Here is a 15,456-nt window from a genome sequence, read left to right as displayed (position 1 = left end):
ATTAAACTTGTGCCTTTTATTTAATAAACAAATTTACCTGTAACCGCTGAGCGATATCAATTGTAGATGTTAAATTTTAATATGAATTATAAACATTATATTTAATAAAAAAAATAAAAGATCATAATTTTAGAACTAAGAATTACAGTACTACTAATTACTTTCCAACTTGATATAGTTTTAATAACTAATTTAATTTACCATGCACAATAAACATGAATCAATTTGCATAGTTGGATGACCTAATACTAAGATTGAGCCTGTCTTTTTTTCATGTCTTGATTATTTATACTAATAATTAATAATTATCTATAATTTACCTCTTCCGTGAAGCGTTGAGGAATAGATTGATGGAAATGTTGAAGGTGAGTAAATCAATTTTTACTAGTAGGTCAAATTCGGATTTTAAATAGAATAAATATTCTAAAAATCTCAATTCTCCCTGGTATGTGAATTATTATAGTAAAAATTAATTATGTTAGTTTCAAACATCCCTCGTAACTCATTTTTAGATTATTTTTCGATTATGTTAAAAGAGATAAATCATAAGTTCAACTTCCAGACAACCATAAAAAAAACTAAGGAATAGAAGAAATTTTTTTTCCCAAAACACATGCCGACTGGACCAATAGGTGAACTAGGAGGAAGGTAAGATTGTTTACCTCCCAGATTAATTGAGTGAATCTCGAACACTTGAATTATCAAATATATATATATATATATATATATATATATATATATATATATATATATATAGTTCAGTTTACGACGAGCCTGTAATGGCTTTCGCAATGCTGCTCTGGAGCATGGCAATAGAATCAATGGCAGTCTTGGCAAGCCAACTCACGCCAACCTTTAACCGGTGCTCATCGGTCGGCATTCGGATCAAGTAGGCTATCTTCCTCGCTGCAATGTTAGCAGAGCCGACATGAAGAATGCGGCTTCAATCGTCATCGACTATTGGCAATGCTGCAAACGAAGGAGAAGATTCGAGAGTGATGCTTACCTGCATGACCAAGAGGACCATCCAAGGTGAGTCCGTCAATGAAACTAGGTGAGATGGCAGCATCATTCATTCCCAAAGTCATCATCTCACCCAGGTTTTGGAACCTAAAAAGGAAGGGAAAAAGTGTGAATTGTATGAATTGGTTTTGAACTCCAAGTATATGTATGATATTCCACACTTTTTGCTATACATAACGGAAACTAAATGCAGATGTGATTCTGTGCATGGTTATGTCGAAAGCGAGCGAGCTATATTCATCGGAAAATAAAAGTTGGACTAGTTACAAACCTAAATGGTAACAGAGGTCGACCATTAATGGCAGCCCAGAGATTCCAACCAGTAAAATCCGCTTGCTGAAAAGCAACCTGAGAAAATTTACAGTGAGTGTAGATCATTGGTTATCAGATGATGAGTCAAAACAGATTATGGCAGGTACTTGTGCGGTGGCCGGAAGTATTTTGCCAGAAGAATCTCTCAGAGCTGATGAATCTCCGATGGCGAATATTCTGGGATGCCCTCTTACACGGAGAGTTTCATCGGTCTCAGCTTGTCCCTTTCCATTCAGTGGGATTCCACTGTAATAATCAGTCGATGTCAGCTGTGGAATGAGAGGTTTAGACCCTACTGTCCACAACACCAAATCGGCTTCAAGAATTTGATTTCCAAGGCCTCTTTGAGCAGGTTGAAGGTTTAAAATGAATTTCTCGCCGCCAGTTGAACCACCACTGCCTACTTCTGTGGATGCTGTCACCTTAGTCAAATCTTCAGAACTTGAAGTCTCTTTTATGCAACTTACGAAATATCCCAAGAAAAGCTGGACATTCCGAGATTGAAGAATCTGTAACATACAAATACACTTGTTTTATTTACAATTAATCGCAAATACAATGGCACTCTTCTAGTCAGCGACAACTCATTTTACACTCTGAGGAAGAAACTAGTACGTTTTCAAATTTATGTAATAAAAATGATATTATGTGGTTCAAATTTATCTTTTCATCTGATGGGCTCTAGTTGTGCACCAGGCATTTTAAGCGATAATATAGTTAGGAATATCGATTTTAAATATATCACATAAGAGCTTATTAATACCCAAAGTATATTGTGAGCTGATACGAAACATGGATGCACAAATAGTTCCTAATTCTAAAATAAAATTGGACTAAAGTTCAAATTATAATTTTGCTATCGTTCTATTCATTATTCATAGTTTCAGATTTTTTGTATGGTAAATTGACCCCACTTCACATTGACTCCACTCCTCCCAGATGAGAAAATCTATGTACTATCGATTGTGGTTTATCGAAACATTTTCATCTCAAACATGTGGCAAGCTAGACCGAGAACACAATGTTGTGCAAGTTGTCCAATTCTCCAATATACTGGGCAGTTCATGATATTCACCATAAGGTAAAATCTTTCCAAGAGAAAGAGACTTTAGTTAGCAAAAGGAGAATTGGATGACTACTGCTAACCCGCATAGACTGGGGACATAATAAGACAAACAAAAATGTTCAGGTAATTTTGATTGCACACACATTACTAGCTAGCCACACTTAACAAATACAAATCTTAGGCTTGATAAAGCTACTGACAGTAGTAAGCCTCTTCAACTAGTCAAAAAATGTAATATGCAGAGAACTACCAAAAAATAAGTGAAAGATGAATAATTTAGGAGGTGATCGGAAATCTTACTCTTAGTGCAACTTCTCTATTTCCCGGAGGAGCATTAGGACAGATGGTTGGTTCAACATTAATTGCTTGAACTATTCCTTTATCCTTTAATCTTTCTGAGATAGTAGCAGCTAACTCCACTCCTGAGTAGCCACAACCAACAATAGCTACGGAAATGGGAGAACAAACCTTTCCAAATCTGTTCCTCTCCAAACTCTTCAAGCGTTCATCAACTTTCTATAGCACAGAAAGAAAAAAAGTTACATACAGGATGTACAAAGAAAAAACAGGATTCATGAACAAAAATCTATTGTATGTAACTATGTTACTCAGATTTGGATGATTTGTCATCAGTGATCAATACTCAATAGGATGTCAAATATCAACTTAAGTGTCACTGTCAGACAGAATAAGAGAACCAAGACTTCAAGTATAAGAGCAAGGATGAAGCCAAGACTCACTAATATAAATACAGCAAGTGGCCCTACAAAGATAGTGATGAACACTTTCAAATCAGATTTGGCTGTCCTTGAGCAGGAAGATGATTGTCCAATTGGCAGTTGGTACCATTTTGTTTTTTGGTCAGCTTAAGTTTTACCTTGCAATAATCATGTCAAATGACATAAGAATGGTAAAAAGATTATTCTGTTGACAACATCATCATGATCCTTGCTTTCCTGGTGTCTAAGATAACAAGCAGAAAAATTAGAAGAAATGACAAACACTCAAACAGGAGAGTAAGTCAATTGATTAAGATGTTATTCTATATCTGATGCAGAGAAATCTAGAAATTTATCCGCATCTTGAAGATTTGAAATTTTTTGTTTCCAGTCAGAAATTATAGTTACTCATCAGCCCAAGAAAGAACTGCTACTTTTGTGAATGCAACTTTAAACAGTGTTAAAAAATCTTCATTGTATAACCTATTCTTTGTTGAGTGAACAAAGCATTACCTTAATCTAGTTGATATTACATATAGATAAATTAACCAAAAAGTTGGAATGCTATATGTAACATGAAGTAACATGCATAAAACCTCCAGGAGCTTACATGAGCATCTGCCAAGGTTGAGAATGGCAAGGCATATTCAGCAGATCCAGGAACAACATCCAATTTAGATTCAGCTCCTAAAGCTAGGACCAGCCTGGCTGCCCGGTAGAAAGGAAATGTTGGGTCAGCAAGAGATAAACAGAACAAAGGACTAATAATTCAGTCATGCCGGCAACAACACCAGACTAGTATAAGAGATAGATTGAAATGAATGTTTCTGTTTAAAAGATGAAATCAGGCTTCTTAGAGATTAGAATAAGTGTTGATGACAGTTATTTTTTCAAGGATCAGCAAGGGACTAATAATTAATTTAGCATAATCTTAGATTAACAAAATGGTATTTTTCTTTCCATAAATGAGATTTATAGCAGAGGAATCTAATATACCAATCATATTCGATGATAACTCCACTTTCAAGATGAACAGTTCCTCCTAATGTGCTTCCGCGATCAGGGGTAGATTGATTCAAATGATCAGAAGGATGCAACAACTTTACTCTATCTTTGATGAACTGTATGCTGGTACTCTTCAGCAAATCTGTAAATAAAGGTGCTACTTCCCATGCATCTACTTCTGTCATATGATAGTAATCGAGGGAGGAATCACAACGATGCACAAATTAGGTGTCATATATATAAAGAAGAATCATTTCATCTGAGCTACAATATCTATACCTCCCGATAGCAATTCATACAGCATCGGCTTGAAAACAAATCTATCAGACTGGTCTACTAGCACAACCTGAAACATCAGGTTAAGGGATTAAAAAACACCAAAAGACAACCCATTCTTTCACAGTTATGAACACATCATAATCAACTCTCTAAGCCTCTCATGATCTTTCTCATAAGGTGGCTTTTCTATAGCCAAATTCTTCAGATATTTGAAAGGTCAAAACTTATATTATGTAGCACGAGAAAAAAGTAAGAAACTTCCCAGTCTAAAGTCCTGAGATAAACCAATATAGTTAGCATCTAAAATGTGGATAGTAGTATGGTTTCTTCAAACAAACAAAAGTTATAAAAGAAAAAGGTAACCATATCAAGACACTCGTAGTACATTAGGCATCACAACTTAGTAACTGAAAGCCTACCTGAGGTCTTTTGTCATCTGCCCAGACAAGAGATTCCAACCTAAGAGCTGTGTATAGTCCCCCAAATCCACCACCTAAAATGCAGATTCGTGGTCTCTGAATGATAAACATATTAATTAGTTGAAGAAGGAAAACAGCTATATTTAAAGAAAAGCATCATCAAACTGAGTCTGAGACATGAATGTAAAATGTTGATAGTCTCGGATCTGTTTTTGGTCTTTTAATCTCAGATTTTAAAAAAAAAAAGAAACAAGTTTAAGCAACTCCAATCTGGTAATGGCAAAAATATACACCTTAAAATAGAGTAAAATCGTAAATTGATTATTCTCAATCATGTCCCAAGAAACTTTTTTTAATTTTATTTGCTTTATGCAACAGTTTGTGTGTGACTCTGGGCCTACAGACAAGCGATCCGGTATAGTTGTACTGACCTGTTTCTCTGGCCATGTATAAGATGTAGATGCTGCTTCACCTCCTGATGCTTGAGCAATGAATTTAACTCCATTTCCACCAGATAATGTACTATGGAAGAACCCCAAGTGAGTTGCTGCAAAGATCGCCAAAGCACCTGCACGTCTCTTGGAAATTCCGAAAGCTGATCTCCCGAAATGGTCTCTTAGTCCTGCAATCATTTGAGAAGCAACTAAAGTATTGAAACCCTTTTTTCCGAGAATTAATAGTTCCCAAGACAGCAATAGAAATCCAAGAAATTGACAGAATGCAATAAAATTGCAGCTATTACTTCACAGTGGTATGGAAAAAGCTAAAACTATATAGATTGCTAACAACACATAACACAGAATAGATGCAAATAAAACAAAAACTTAGATATTAAGTTACAGTGGCAGTACATCCTTAGATTTCCGTCTGTAGTATGTAGACTGAGACTGCGAAAGAGGTGGACGCTGGTAATCGAGCATAAGCTATAGTAAACAGCCTCAAGCCCATTACCAACTCTTTGCCCTAACCTCCAAGACTCATGCATCCGACATTTCGAGCCATTACAACAACTGTAATTCAACACTACCAGAATCAACAAGCATCGAAGGTCAAAAGGGGGACCTTTGGAAGGTACTGAGGGACCGGCGTCGTTTGTGAACAGCCGAACACCAGGTCTGGGCCCGACCACTGACGGCCCTCCGACGAGAACCGGGAAGCGCCAGCAAGCTGAGCTGTTCATCGAGGTGGCAAAGGGCGGAGGAGATTGCAGTCGGAGAGCCAAAACCAAGACCATATCGGCAGAAGACGAGTGGAAATGGGGATGACGATTGAAGAGCTTCTTCCACCCGCGGCAGAAACGCTAGGGATGTGGCCACCCCCACCACCTACAAAAGATTTGGCTTCCTCTTGATATTGCAATTTTTGGAGCAGTAGTGTGCATATTTTATCTTTACGGGCCTAATTGTTTATTGGACTTGAAGCCTACTCGATTGCCCATTGGACTTGCATGCTTAATTTCACAACCCACGTGAAGAGTTGTTTTTTTTGTTTTTTGTTTTTTGAAGTGTTTGTAAGTTGAAATTTTGATTTGATCGATAGTGTATGGAGCGGTGCGATGGTTTGACGTTGAATGTTATCACATAAAATCTTAGAGTTGAAACTCAAAGCATACTTTATCACTTACACTAATGATTAATAATTATTTGTTATTTACCTCCTCCGTATTGATCTAAGGACTGATTGACGAAGACGCTGAGACAAATGAATTATCTTTTTGACACATGTTAACAAGCACACATTTTCAAAAATCTGTTGTCGGAATTGATTCCACCCCCATCAAGCATTTAGAATGATCCTGGTTTTAGAAACACCATATAAGTGACTTGTGCAGGTTTGCTAAAACTAGTAGATGTGATCGAAACAAGGTAAATCGACATGAAAGGTGAAAGCCCCCTTACACTCGGAGGGGGTTCAACGAGACTTAGTAACATAAAAGCCCTCTCCCTGTTTCACCATCATTTTCAAGATCCAGACTCAAGAAATGCATATCAAAACTTCTACGAATCCACTCCACCATAGAAACATTTCACCAGATTGGTTGAAGCATGTATTACAATCTCATTCTTTCATTCATCACTAGGGCCTAATATCTTGTCCTTGGTATCTTGAAGGTTCGAGAAAAATTCATCCCTGTTTTCCTGAAAATTTATCAAAAACACAATAACTATGTAAAAGAATTTCATCCTTGTTTTCCTGTAGATTTATTATGGCAAGAACAATAACTATGTAACTGGTTTCAGAATTTGCAGGAAAGAGGGGTTAAATTAAAGGGAAAAGAAATTGCACCTTGAAGATGAGATATCGCGAGGTGAACCAGATGGTGAAGCCGAGGCCAATAACTTCGAGAACCTTAGGGACCTGTTTCGTGAGGCAGTTTGGATTAATTGAATAAGTCTGGTAATACTGCAACTAGTTTGATCAATTAAACTTGAAATGGAAAGTATACCACAGGGACTGAATCAAGTGTAGAAATAACAGTAGACGAAATCCAGAGTGCAACAAGAGAACCGACTCCCAAGAAGAGGATGGGATAAGATTCTTCAGCATCCATCTGCATCATACAATTGAATGATTCGTGTGAGCTAGTCAAACCACAGAATGTATAAGGATTTTTAAGGTAAAAAAAAACAAGGCCAAAGCATTTTCGAATCTTTTACTATGCTTAGGATATCATCTACTCTCATCTAAGAGCGGGTTATAACAATTAATATGAAAGCAAAACTAATCCTATGCATAAGCATAGTAATGTGTTGAAAATGGGCTATGAGTTGGAATTTAAACTTTGGGACATTAAAGCCGAAAGTGGAGAAAATTATGACTCACTGATTTAGTCTCACATAGTGGGTTATGAGACAATAAAGAAATTTTATAAGCTTAAATGAGTAAGATACTAATAACTTGGGCTCAAACATTTTGAGTCAGTATTGAGCCTCACAAATTAATGAATTAGTTCTCTCATCCAACTGGGTTTCCGCAATTCATTCTTCTAAAATAACCATGCCACAAGAACAGATGTGTTATGGTTTTTATCTCTAAAGTCTAGGCCAAAGGTCAGATTCATAAAATAGGGCATTTTGCAGACTGGAATATGTGCCATCAGTTTGTATTTTCCCTGAATAAAACTTAGGCCAAGAAAAATAGATGGTTATTTTTGAAACAAGAGGCATGAAGAAGTCAGTTTTGTTTGCAGTTCATACCTTTGAAATAGCGGAAACATGATTAGCAAGTTCCCAAAACTTTGACCAAATGCAAAGCATAGTAGAAGCAAGATTTCCTGATTCCTTAACTTTCTATTATCAACAAATGTCATTTCCTAAATCCTCAAGTCATTTTATATAGTAAAAGATTTAGCAAGATGTGTATGGAAGATATAGATACACACAGATCCGTGACAATGGTTGTTAACTTATTGTTTCTTTAATATAATGTTATCAAAATCTTACTAAAATCCATTTAATAATTTCAACTGGCAACTGTCAAGCATAATGAACCAGGATTTCATATAGTCTGTACAAACCCTATCAAGTTACAATTGAAGTATGTTTAAATGTACAAAATCTTCATTCCAATTGAAGAAACACTAACTGAGGTTCTGAAATTCAAAAGGTCATGCAAATTGTAGATAACAACAACAACAACATATTTTAGTCTTGATGTGCTTCTTTCAATTTTGGCCTTTTGGAAAAATCAGAAGGATATAGATTACTTGGATCTAGGATCTCAATATTTTCATCTCTCAAACCAGAATTGATCTACACAAGCACAAACTGGACCAACACCACAAAGCAATGAGGCACCTATATAAGCAAAAACATATTTAAGCAAGGAGGCAACCCTTTATCACCATACCACAAAAATCAATACTTTGTTATCTTGAGAGATATCACGGCGAAAGTGATTTTGAGGATAAACTGTTGACAGGACATAAACTGAAATGAAAAAACAGGCTCTGAAGTTTTCATTCAGACAACAACCATTCAATTCATTGCAAAGGAACCCAGTTAAAAAACAAGAATGTGTACAGCTTCTTAACATCAAGACATCAAATATTTGCTGCTAACCCATGTTAGCAATTGCGGTACACAATACTAGTCACTTTCCATACTGAATAAGTATAATCAGAAAAGCAAGAAGAAAGCTTCTTCATTCATTGCAGTTAATCTGATATTCGTATTTAGATACTTCATCAGATTTAAATGCTTTAGAGGAGGTTCATTGCAGCATCAAAGACAGTGGTGAAAACGAGAGAAGGCCATGGGCCAATCTTATGCTGAAGCTGGAGTTGGCAAAGGCACACAGGACATAAGCAGAATGCCTTCATGGAAGTTCCTACCAAGATTCGATACTCTACTCATTTAAAGTATCATCAGACTCCATACGCATCTATCATTGCCTGTTTTCACAAAATCGTAGCTCCACGAGCATGCCAAGCTAACACATCTACCGTTCTACCTAAAGTTAATACCATTGATCCACTAACACTAACCGATTTATTAGGCATAGTGAACTAGTTAAGTTAGGAATTAAACAACGACTCCAGTACGAAACAAGAACCCTAGAACTGATACATGTACCTTGATGTTGAGCTTAGACAGAGGGCTATCAGCAGATTCATTAACCCCTTCACTGCCATCCAGATTATCTTTCCAGCCTGAGTTCCAGTTCATGTGTAAGGAAGGGCCTTCGGCCTTCTTCGTGGTATCATCGTCCACCAAGTCGGACGTGGATGTCACCTCGTCGGAGACATTGGCCCGCAGCGGACATGCCCCGGAATTGCGAAATCCTGGATCGAAAGTCAAGTACAAGAAAGTCTATAGTACTTCAACGATCTATCAAATCGATCCGAGGCACCATCAAGAACAATAAGATTAAACCCCTGAAAAGAAAGGGATTAGACCAAGACAGGGCGACGAACCTGGCTTGGGCTCCAAGGAGCGAGACGAAAGGAGGTGCTCGGTCGAAAAGGGGCAAGAGGAGTGAAGGAGCAGGAGGGGGGAAGGGGCTGCGACGGCGAGCGGTCGGTGGAGGTGGCGGAGCGAGAGGAGGCTGCGGGGAGCCGACGAAAGCTCCATTTCGCCTGATGCGTGCGTGTGTCCGTGACAGACTGTCTGTCTTTATCTGGGCGAGCCCTGTCATTTGCTTAACTTTTGCAAAATGACCACGGAGATTTTAAATTCTCAAAATCACCCACTAAAGTTTTCAGACAATAATTCTCTACTTTTTTTTTTTTTAGCCGAAGATAATTATACTCACCCAACCCAGATATTCATCCACCAAGACGTCTCAAATTATGTGAAACAAGATAGATGATAGAGTCATATAATCAATTATGATGACAAAAGATGAATATATTCATCTTCAACGCTTTGTCAATCCGTCTCAGAATCAACACGGAAGAGGTAAATCCTGGACGGTTACTAATCTTTGGAATAATGATTAGCACAGGAAGCATTTATCTCAATTTTGTCAAAATTCGAACATCAGATCTCATGATGACAATAACTCATCTTATAATCAACTACGAAGTAACTAAGAATTGAAGAAATTTTTCTCCTAATAGCTACATCCCCTAAAAATTGAACTACTAACCAACTGAGCACGGCACGGACAAAAATTATCTACCCAAATATTGACAACATCATGCAATTATTTTCATTAAATAAAATTTTCAAACAAATTTAATGATTTTAAAACTTTAAAATAATTTAAAATGGGACAGAGAAGGAACATATTAAGGAATTGGAACTTTGATTCTTGATGTGCTGTGCCAAATATCTTGTTGGTTGGTTCTTCACCATCACAAATTATTCTTTAATTTGTAGCCATCATTTTTGCCAAGGATAGATACTCCACTATATCAACATTTTTTTTTATTAATCAAGACGTTTAAATTTTTTTTATAGATTTGTTCTAATATTTTCATGGATAGAAAAACATTTTTATTAAGCGCACAACACAGAACAATCTAGTTAGCATCGATCATGGAGCTTGATCACTAACAGTGATGGAGTTTTGTTTCTTCTTGCTCTTCTTCTCCTTCTGTTCCGTGTATTCTCCGTAAGAATAAGAAGCCAGGCCCCAGAGGGAGAGCAAGAGGGCGACCACCTTCTGGCTCGTGAACTTCTCGTGGTAGAAGATGGCGGCGAGCACCTCGGTGATGGGAATGAAGACGGCGATGAGGATTCCGGCGAGGAGCGTGTTGACGCAGAAGATGACTCCGACGGTGCCGAGGAAGAAGAACTGCCAGAAGATGGCGGACCAGACCAGGACCACGTAGTATCTCACCTCGCCGAGATCGAAGTGCCTCGCTTCTCTCGGAATTGCCTGCAAGACTCGATTTTGATGGGATGAATTAGAGTGTAGATTGTAAGGAATTCGAGTTGGAGATGAACCTGGAAATCGTTGTTGACGATCATGCCGACGGTGCAGAAGGCGGTGGCGAAGAAACTAATGACGAGCTGCATCTCCATGACGAGGGTGTAGGTGATGGTCTGTTCCGCCTTGGCGTAGACGAGCTCCACCAGCGGGAGGACGAGGCCGTAGAGTGCCGCCGCCCCCAGGGTGAGCACGAACCCGCGGTAGTACCCGGCTTGGCTCACACCGGCGGGACGGTCGGAGCTAGCGTGGAGTCCCAGCATGACGGCGCCCACCGTGAGCAGCGCCACCGCGTTGATGGAGTAGGCGGTGAAGCGCTGGCGCACGATGAGGAAGGCGAAGAAGGCAGTGAAGGCGAGCTGGGTCGAGATAAGGAGGGCGGAGGTGGAGACTGGGAGGAAGGCGAGGCCGTAGGCGTAGAGGAAGTCGTCGAGGCCGGTGAGGAGGCCGAGGACGGCGGAGGCGAGGAAGATGCGCGGCGTGAGGAAGAACAACTTGGGCTTCGTCGGAGAGCGGCGGCTGCGGTAGCGGTAAGAGAAGATGAGGGGGAGGAGAAGAAGGGGCCACCCACCGGTCTCCAGCCAGCTAGCGAGCCACTGCCGGTGACCGCCTCCGCGGAAGTAGAGGCGGGAGATGAGGGGCCCGCCGGTGTTGCCGAGCGCCATGAGGACGCAGTTGAGGGCGACGAGTGCGCGCTTCAAGGATTTGCTCATGGTGGCGGGAGGTGGATCAGCCGAGGCGGCGGCGCCATTGTCCCGACCTTCGACGTCCATGGCGATCGAGGCGTTCGCCGCTGCGTGCGTCGTCTTGTGAATCACGATAGGGAACCAGAACAAGTTGAGGTGCGGCCGCATCAGTGGAGATAAAAAAAGGCCCTTTTATTATTATTTAAAAAAAATAAAGAAAAATAATGTTCATCAGGATAAAAGTTCACCTTTATTTGACTATATATCAATTTTACATCATTTTTAATAATCATATGATATATCATAGAGGGATAAGTATCGGTCCAAACTAGCTCAGTATATGGGATAATAATAATAATGGTCGAGGTCGAAACTGGATTTTATCACCTCTATCTACGGATGAGAGAATGATCCACTTTATATATTCGTTAATTAATTTTGATGCTCTCCATCTATTTAATAAATGAGGATTACTAAAATCGTAATTTTACGGATCAAAAAATCCCACCCGCTTCTCTGTCTATGTACTTATCAATTTAGATTTCTATTAAACTCACTTTTAATAGCATGGAACAGTTTAACGGAACTAGACGTAAAGAATAATTTACACTGAATACCGCGTGAGCTTCATAATAAATACATCGAGAAGATGTAGTCAAAGAAAGTGAAATTAAATACTAAAAAGAATTCAATGTCATGACATGTTTGAAAGGATTCGATGCATGACAATATTCTGAGCAAAGGAATTAAAATTGCGATTAACCTAAGGCAAAAAAGCAACTTTCACCATTATTTTATATTAAATGAAAAGGCATAAATAAAGCCTACATGAGTTATCATCTACAGTGAAAATAAATTTACCTTATGTTTGTCACTTGCCCTTCTCTCCTTCAAAGGGATAACGAAGAAGTAAACAGGTTGCAGCAGATAACGACGAAGTAAAGTAAACAAGTGTATGTCAACGGGTCAAGCTTTTCTTTGTAGAGTCCGCCTGCATACAGTAATTTTGTTTTTTTTTATTTTGTTGTAGGAAAAAAAAACAATATTTGATTGTTATCCATTTCACAAAATAATAAATTGCATTTATGCCACCACAAAAGGACACCATAATATGCCAAAGTCGAAGCAAGAGTAAATCAAAATCCAACGGCATCAAAACAAAATAATAATAATAATAATAATAATAATAAGTGGGCTGAATAGAGTTTTGGTATCTAGTGATAAGTTTCCACGGTCATCATTAATAAACATAAAAATGTTACTACTACAAAAGTCAAACTTCTTTAGAATTGCACCATTTAGTTTGTTTTTTTATAAATGTTTCAACTAAAACAACAAAATTAACCCTCTTATAATAATCATGCAATATCACTCTCTCAATATTGAATAAAAAAAATCTTCAAATCTAGCCCAATTATTACTCAACTAAATACTGTAATTATTAAAGATATTATTGTTTTTCATATTAGATAGAGTGTCGTCTAGTTCAAATGCTTAATACTATTGCCCCTGAGGCCGTGTGATGGTAAGAAATAGGACGGATTCTCGTACAATGAAAAATTTAGATCTCTCACAAGATAAATTTAGATCTCTCACAAGATATATTATATATTCATAGTGTTTGAATATATCATTCGTGATGTTGAACTGTCCGATTTAAAGAATTAGATATTTAGATTATAAAAAAAATAGAAGAAAAAAAATCCCTGTTCATCAACGGAATGGAGTCTGATGAGTTGTGACCTGCAGCTGGATTCAACTTCCAAAAATATGGATAAAATATGACAATAATAATAATTAAGATTAATAATTATGTTATGGACTAAGAGTAAGATAAAAGATACCCCAGAAAAAAAAGCTCACTTGCCCACCAATTGAAAGAAAAAGGATGCTTCAAGAGAATAAAAAAACAAGGGATCTTTCATCAAAGCATCCGTTCCTTTCCATCAGTCGAAAGCTTTGTAAACCCTACACAGTCATCACACTACTTTATGTCCACTAGAATTATTCATCCTTAGCATGTGTTTTAAAGTCATGACAAAGTAGCTTGCTCAAAAGTTTGTCTGAACCGACTCGACCAACGTGGGTTGCATTGTTCTTAAGATATATTTATACTTTTTGTTAACCAAAACATTAACTTTCTAATGACCCTGAGTTTATATCATACTAAACACTAGAAAATCTAAGAGATTTAGTGAACAAACGGAGCCTTATATTGTGACTTTCTGTTCCCAACTTCATCTAACTTAAGAGTTGGACTGCTCACATTGAACTAAGTCTACAACCAATCGATTGCCCAATGCAGTACCCAAGTTTAGCTGATAGAACAGTGATCCAATTTGATTATCTCAGAACGAAAGATCTATCATTGGTTTACTTAGCTTATTAATGTGTGAGTTTTGATCGAAAATGGCTATTAAACTAGGAGACTTGGTCAAATGCAAAATCCACTTATCAACAAAAAAATGAAAAGAGAGGAAGATTCAAAAAATGGCAAGGCTATATTGAATAAATTATCAACGAATCTTTCCCTCTAGTCTATGGTCAAATGAATGAACCGTCGGGAGCTCGTATGAGAGTCAATTTGACTACACTAACCATGGCGGAATATTTCCGGGATGTTAATGAGCAAAACGTACTTCTATTCATCGACAATATCTTTCATTTCGTCCAAACGGGATCAGAAGTATCCGTCTTATTGGGGAGAATGCCTTCTGCAGTGGGTTATCAACCTACCCTTAGTACAAAAATGAGTTCTTTGCAAGAAAGAATTACTTCTACCAAAAAGGGATCCATGACTTAGATAAGGCTATATTGAATAAATTATCAACAAAGTTTACCCTAACAGCTCTAGGTTTGATGATTAAAACTCTAGCCACTTTGGTCAAGGTTACTCTAAACCAATTCGAGGGTAGTAACTAGAAATACAATGAACACAATTTAAGCAAACAGATCATCGTCCAACATTGAGATGCATTCTTAATTCATGTTAGTGATGTGCATAATCTTGCATGTTCAAGTTTGAATTATCTGATTTTGAAGGAGATGATGTTGCAAACTCATTCATTTAACAAATAAAAAGCAAGTAGGATTCAGTGTCATGCCTGTTTAGCAAGAGAGCAAACTTTGTCTGGCGAGCTCAAGATCTCGTAGAAGAATACTAACAAATGCAGCGCCAGCACCAGCACCAGCCTGATCTCTACGCATTGTCCTGCAACAACAACTTATCAGCAAGAGAACAAATCATGATTTACTGCAAATCTGCAGTAGTATGAATCGATCAACCTAAGCGATCGGCGTGGTAGGTGTCTAGGGTTCCATAGGTCCCCTTTCATCTCGAGGTAGAACCATAGAAGAAATTGGGATCCGCAGAGGCGGCAGTCGGGACGAGTCGATCGTCAACGACGCGAAGTATCCCACTACTTCAACGGAGAGCGAACTCCGAAGGCGTTCTCGTAACCGACAGAAAAGAGATTGCGCCCCCTCGACGGGCGATCTAGATACGGCGACCTCCTCCATGGACTCCGCCATCTCCTCTACGACAAAATAAGTGATAAAAGGGTTAAGTAGGA

General features: G+C 38.2%; 3 protein-coding genes across 4 annotated transcripts; all 3 read right to left on the bottom strand.

Moving 5' to 3' along the window:
• Positions 1–738: 738 nt before the first annotated feature.
• On the bottom strand, positions 739–6,170 carry LOC122008689 (alternative NAD(P)H-ubiquinone oxidoreductase C1, chloroplastic/mitochondrial-like). The gene is made up of 11 exons (XM_042564520.1): positions 5,886–6,170; positions 5,255–5,445; positions 4,824–4,919; positions 4,405–4,471; positions 4,117–4,303; positions 3,731–3,824; positions 2,702–2,917; positions 1,443–1,844; positions 1,295–1,371; positions 1,007–1,110; positions 739–906 (listed from the first exon to the last, which is right to left on the bottom strand). The coding sequence occupies exons 1-11, from the start codon at positions 6,055–6,057 to the stop codon at positions 764–766; spliced, it is 1,749 nt and encodes a 582-aa protein (XP_042420454.1). The 5' UTR covers positions 6,058–6,170; the 3' UTR covers positions 739–763.
• A 483-nt stretch (positions 6,171–6,653) lies between these two features.
• LOC122008688 (protein CURVATURE THYLAKOID 1D, chloroplastic-like) lies at positions 6,654–9,948 on the bottom strand. The gene is made up of 5 exons (XM_042564519.1): positions 9,739–9,948; positions 9,398–9,606; positions 7,270–7,374; positions 7,110–7,181; positions 6,654–6,961 (listed from the first exon to the last, which is right to left on the bottom strand). The coding sequence occupies exons 1-5, from the start codon at positions 9,893–9,895 to the stop codon at positions 6,890–6,892; spliced, it is 615 nt and encodes a 204-aa protein (XP_042420453.1). The 5' UTR covers positions 9,896–9,948; the 3' UTR covers positions 6,654–6,889.
• A 791-nt stretch (positions 9,949–10,739) lies between these two features.
• On the bottom strand, positions 10,740–12,878 carry LOC122008687 (purine permease 3-like). 2 transcript variants are annotated; one of them, XM_042564518.1, is made up of 3 exons: positions 12,746–12,878; positions 11,216–12,004; positions 10,740–11,147 (listed from the first exon to the last, which is right to left on the bottom strand). In XM_042564518.1, the coding sequence occupies exons 2-3, from the start codon at positions 11,969–11,971 to the stop codon at positions 10,803–10,805; spliced, it is 1,101 nt and encodes a 366-aa protein (XP_042420452.1). In that variant the 5' UTR covers positions 11,972–12,004; positions 12,746–12,878; the 3' UTR covers positions 10,740–10,802. The 2 variants fall into 2 exon arrangements, with proteins under 2 accessions (XP_042420452.1, XP_042420450.1); XM_042564516.1 differs by having other exon boundaries at positions 11,216–12,073; positions 12,746–12,870.
• Between the last annotated feature and the right edge of the window lie 2,578 nt (positions 12,879–15,456).

The sequence above is a fragment of the Zingiber officinale genome, chromosome 8A (genome assembly GCF_018446385.1).
Source record: "Zingiber officinale cultivar Zhangliang chromosome 8A, Zo_v1.1, whole genome shotgun sequence".
In the NCBI taxonomy this organism is placed as follows: Eukaryota; Viridiplantae; Streptophyta; class Magnoliopsida; order Zingiberales; family Zingiberaceae; genus Zingiber; species Zingiber officinale.
The sequence above is the reverse complement of the archived record's forward strand: the minus strand, read 5'-3'. Positions and strand labels throughout refer to the sequence as shown.

Excerpts from the sequence above, each read along its gene's own strand:
- LOC122008689 (XM_042564520.1), bottom strand. The coding sequence starts at position 6,057 with ATGGTCTTGGTTTTGGCTCTCCGACTGCAATCTCCTCCGCCCTTTGCC. Across the intron at positions 5,446-5,885 it reads TCCCTCAGTACCTTCCAAAG|GACTAAGAGACCATTTCGGG; the intron begins GTCCCCCTTTTG and ends AAATGATTGCAG. Across the intron at positions 2,918-3,730 it reads CAACCTTGGCAGATGCTCAT|AAAGTTGATGAACGCTTGAA; the intron begins GTAAGCTCCTGG and ends TCTGTGCTATAG.
- LOC122008688 (XM_042564519.1), bottom strand. The coding sequence starts at position 9,895 with ATGGAGCTTTCGTCGGCTCCCCGCAGCCTCCTCTCGCTCCGCCACCTC. Across the intron at positions 9,607-9,738 it reads CTCCTTGGAGCCCAAGCCAG|GATTTCGCAATTCCGGGGCA; the intron begins GTTCGTCGCCCT and ends CTTTCGATCCAG. Across the intron at positions 7,182-7,269 it reads CACTTGATTCAGTCCCTGTG|GTCCCTAAGGTTCTCGAAGT; the intron begins GTATACTTTCCA and ends CTCACGAAACAG.
- LOC122008687 (XM_042564516.1), bottom strand. The coding sequence starts at position 12,052 with ATGCGGCCGCACCTCAACTTGTTCTGGTTCCCTATCGTGATTCACAAG. Across the intron at positions 11,148-11,215 it reads TCGTCAACAACGATTTCCAG|GCAATTCCGAGAGAAGCGAG; the intron begins GTTCATCTCCAA and ends CGAGTCTTGCAG.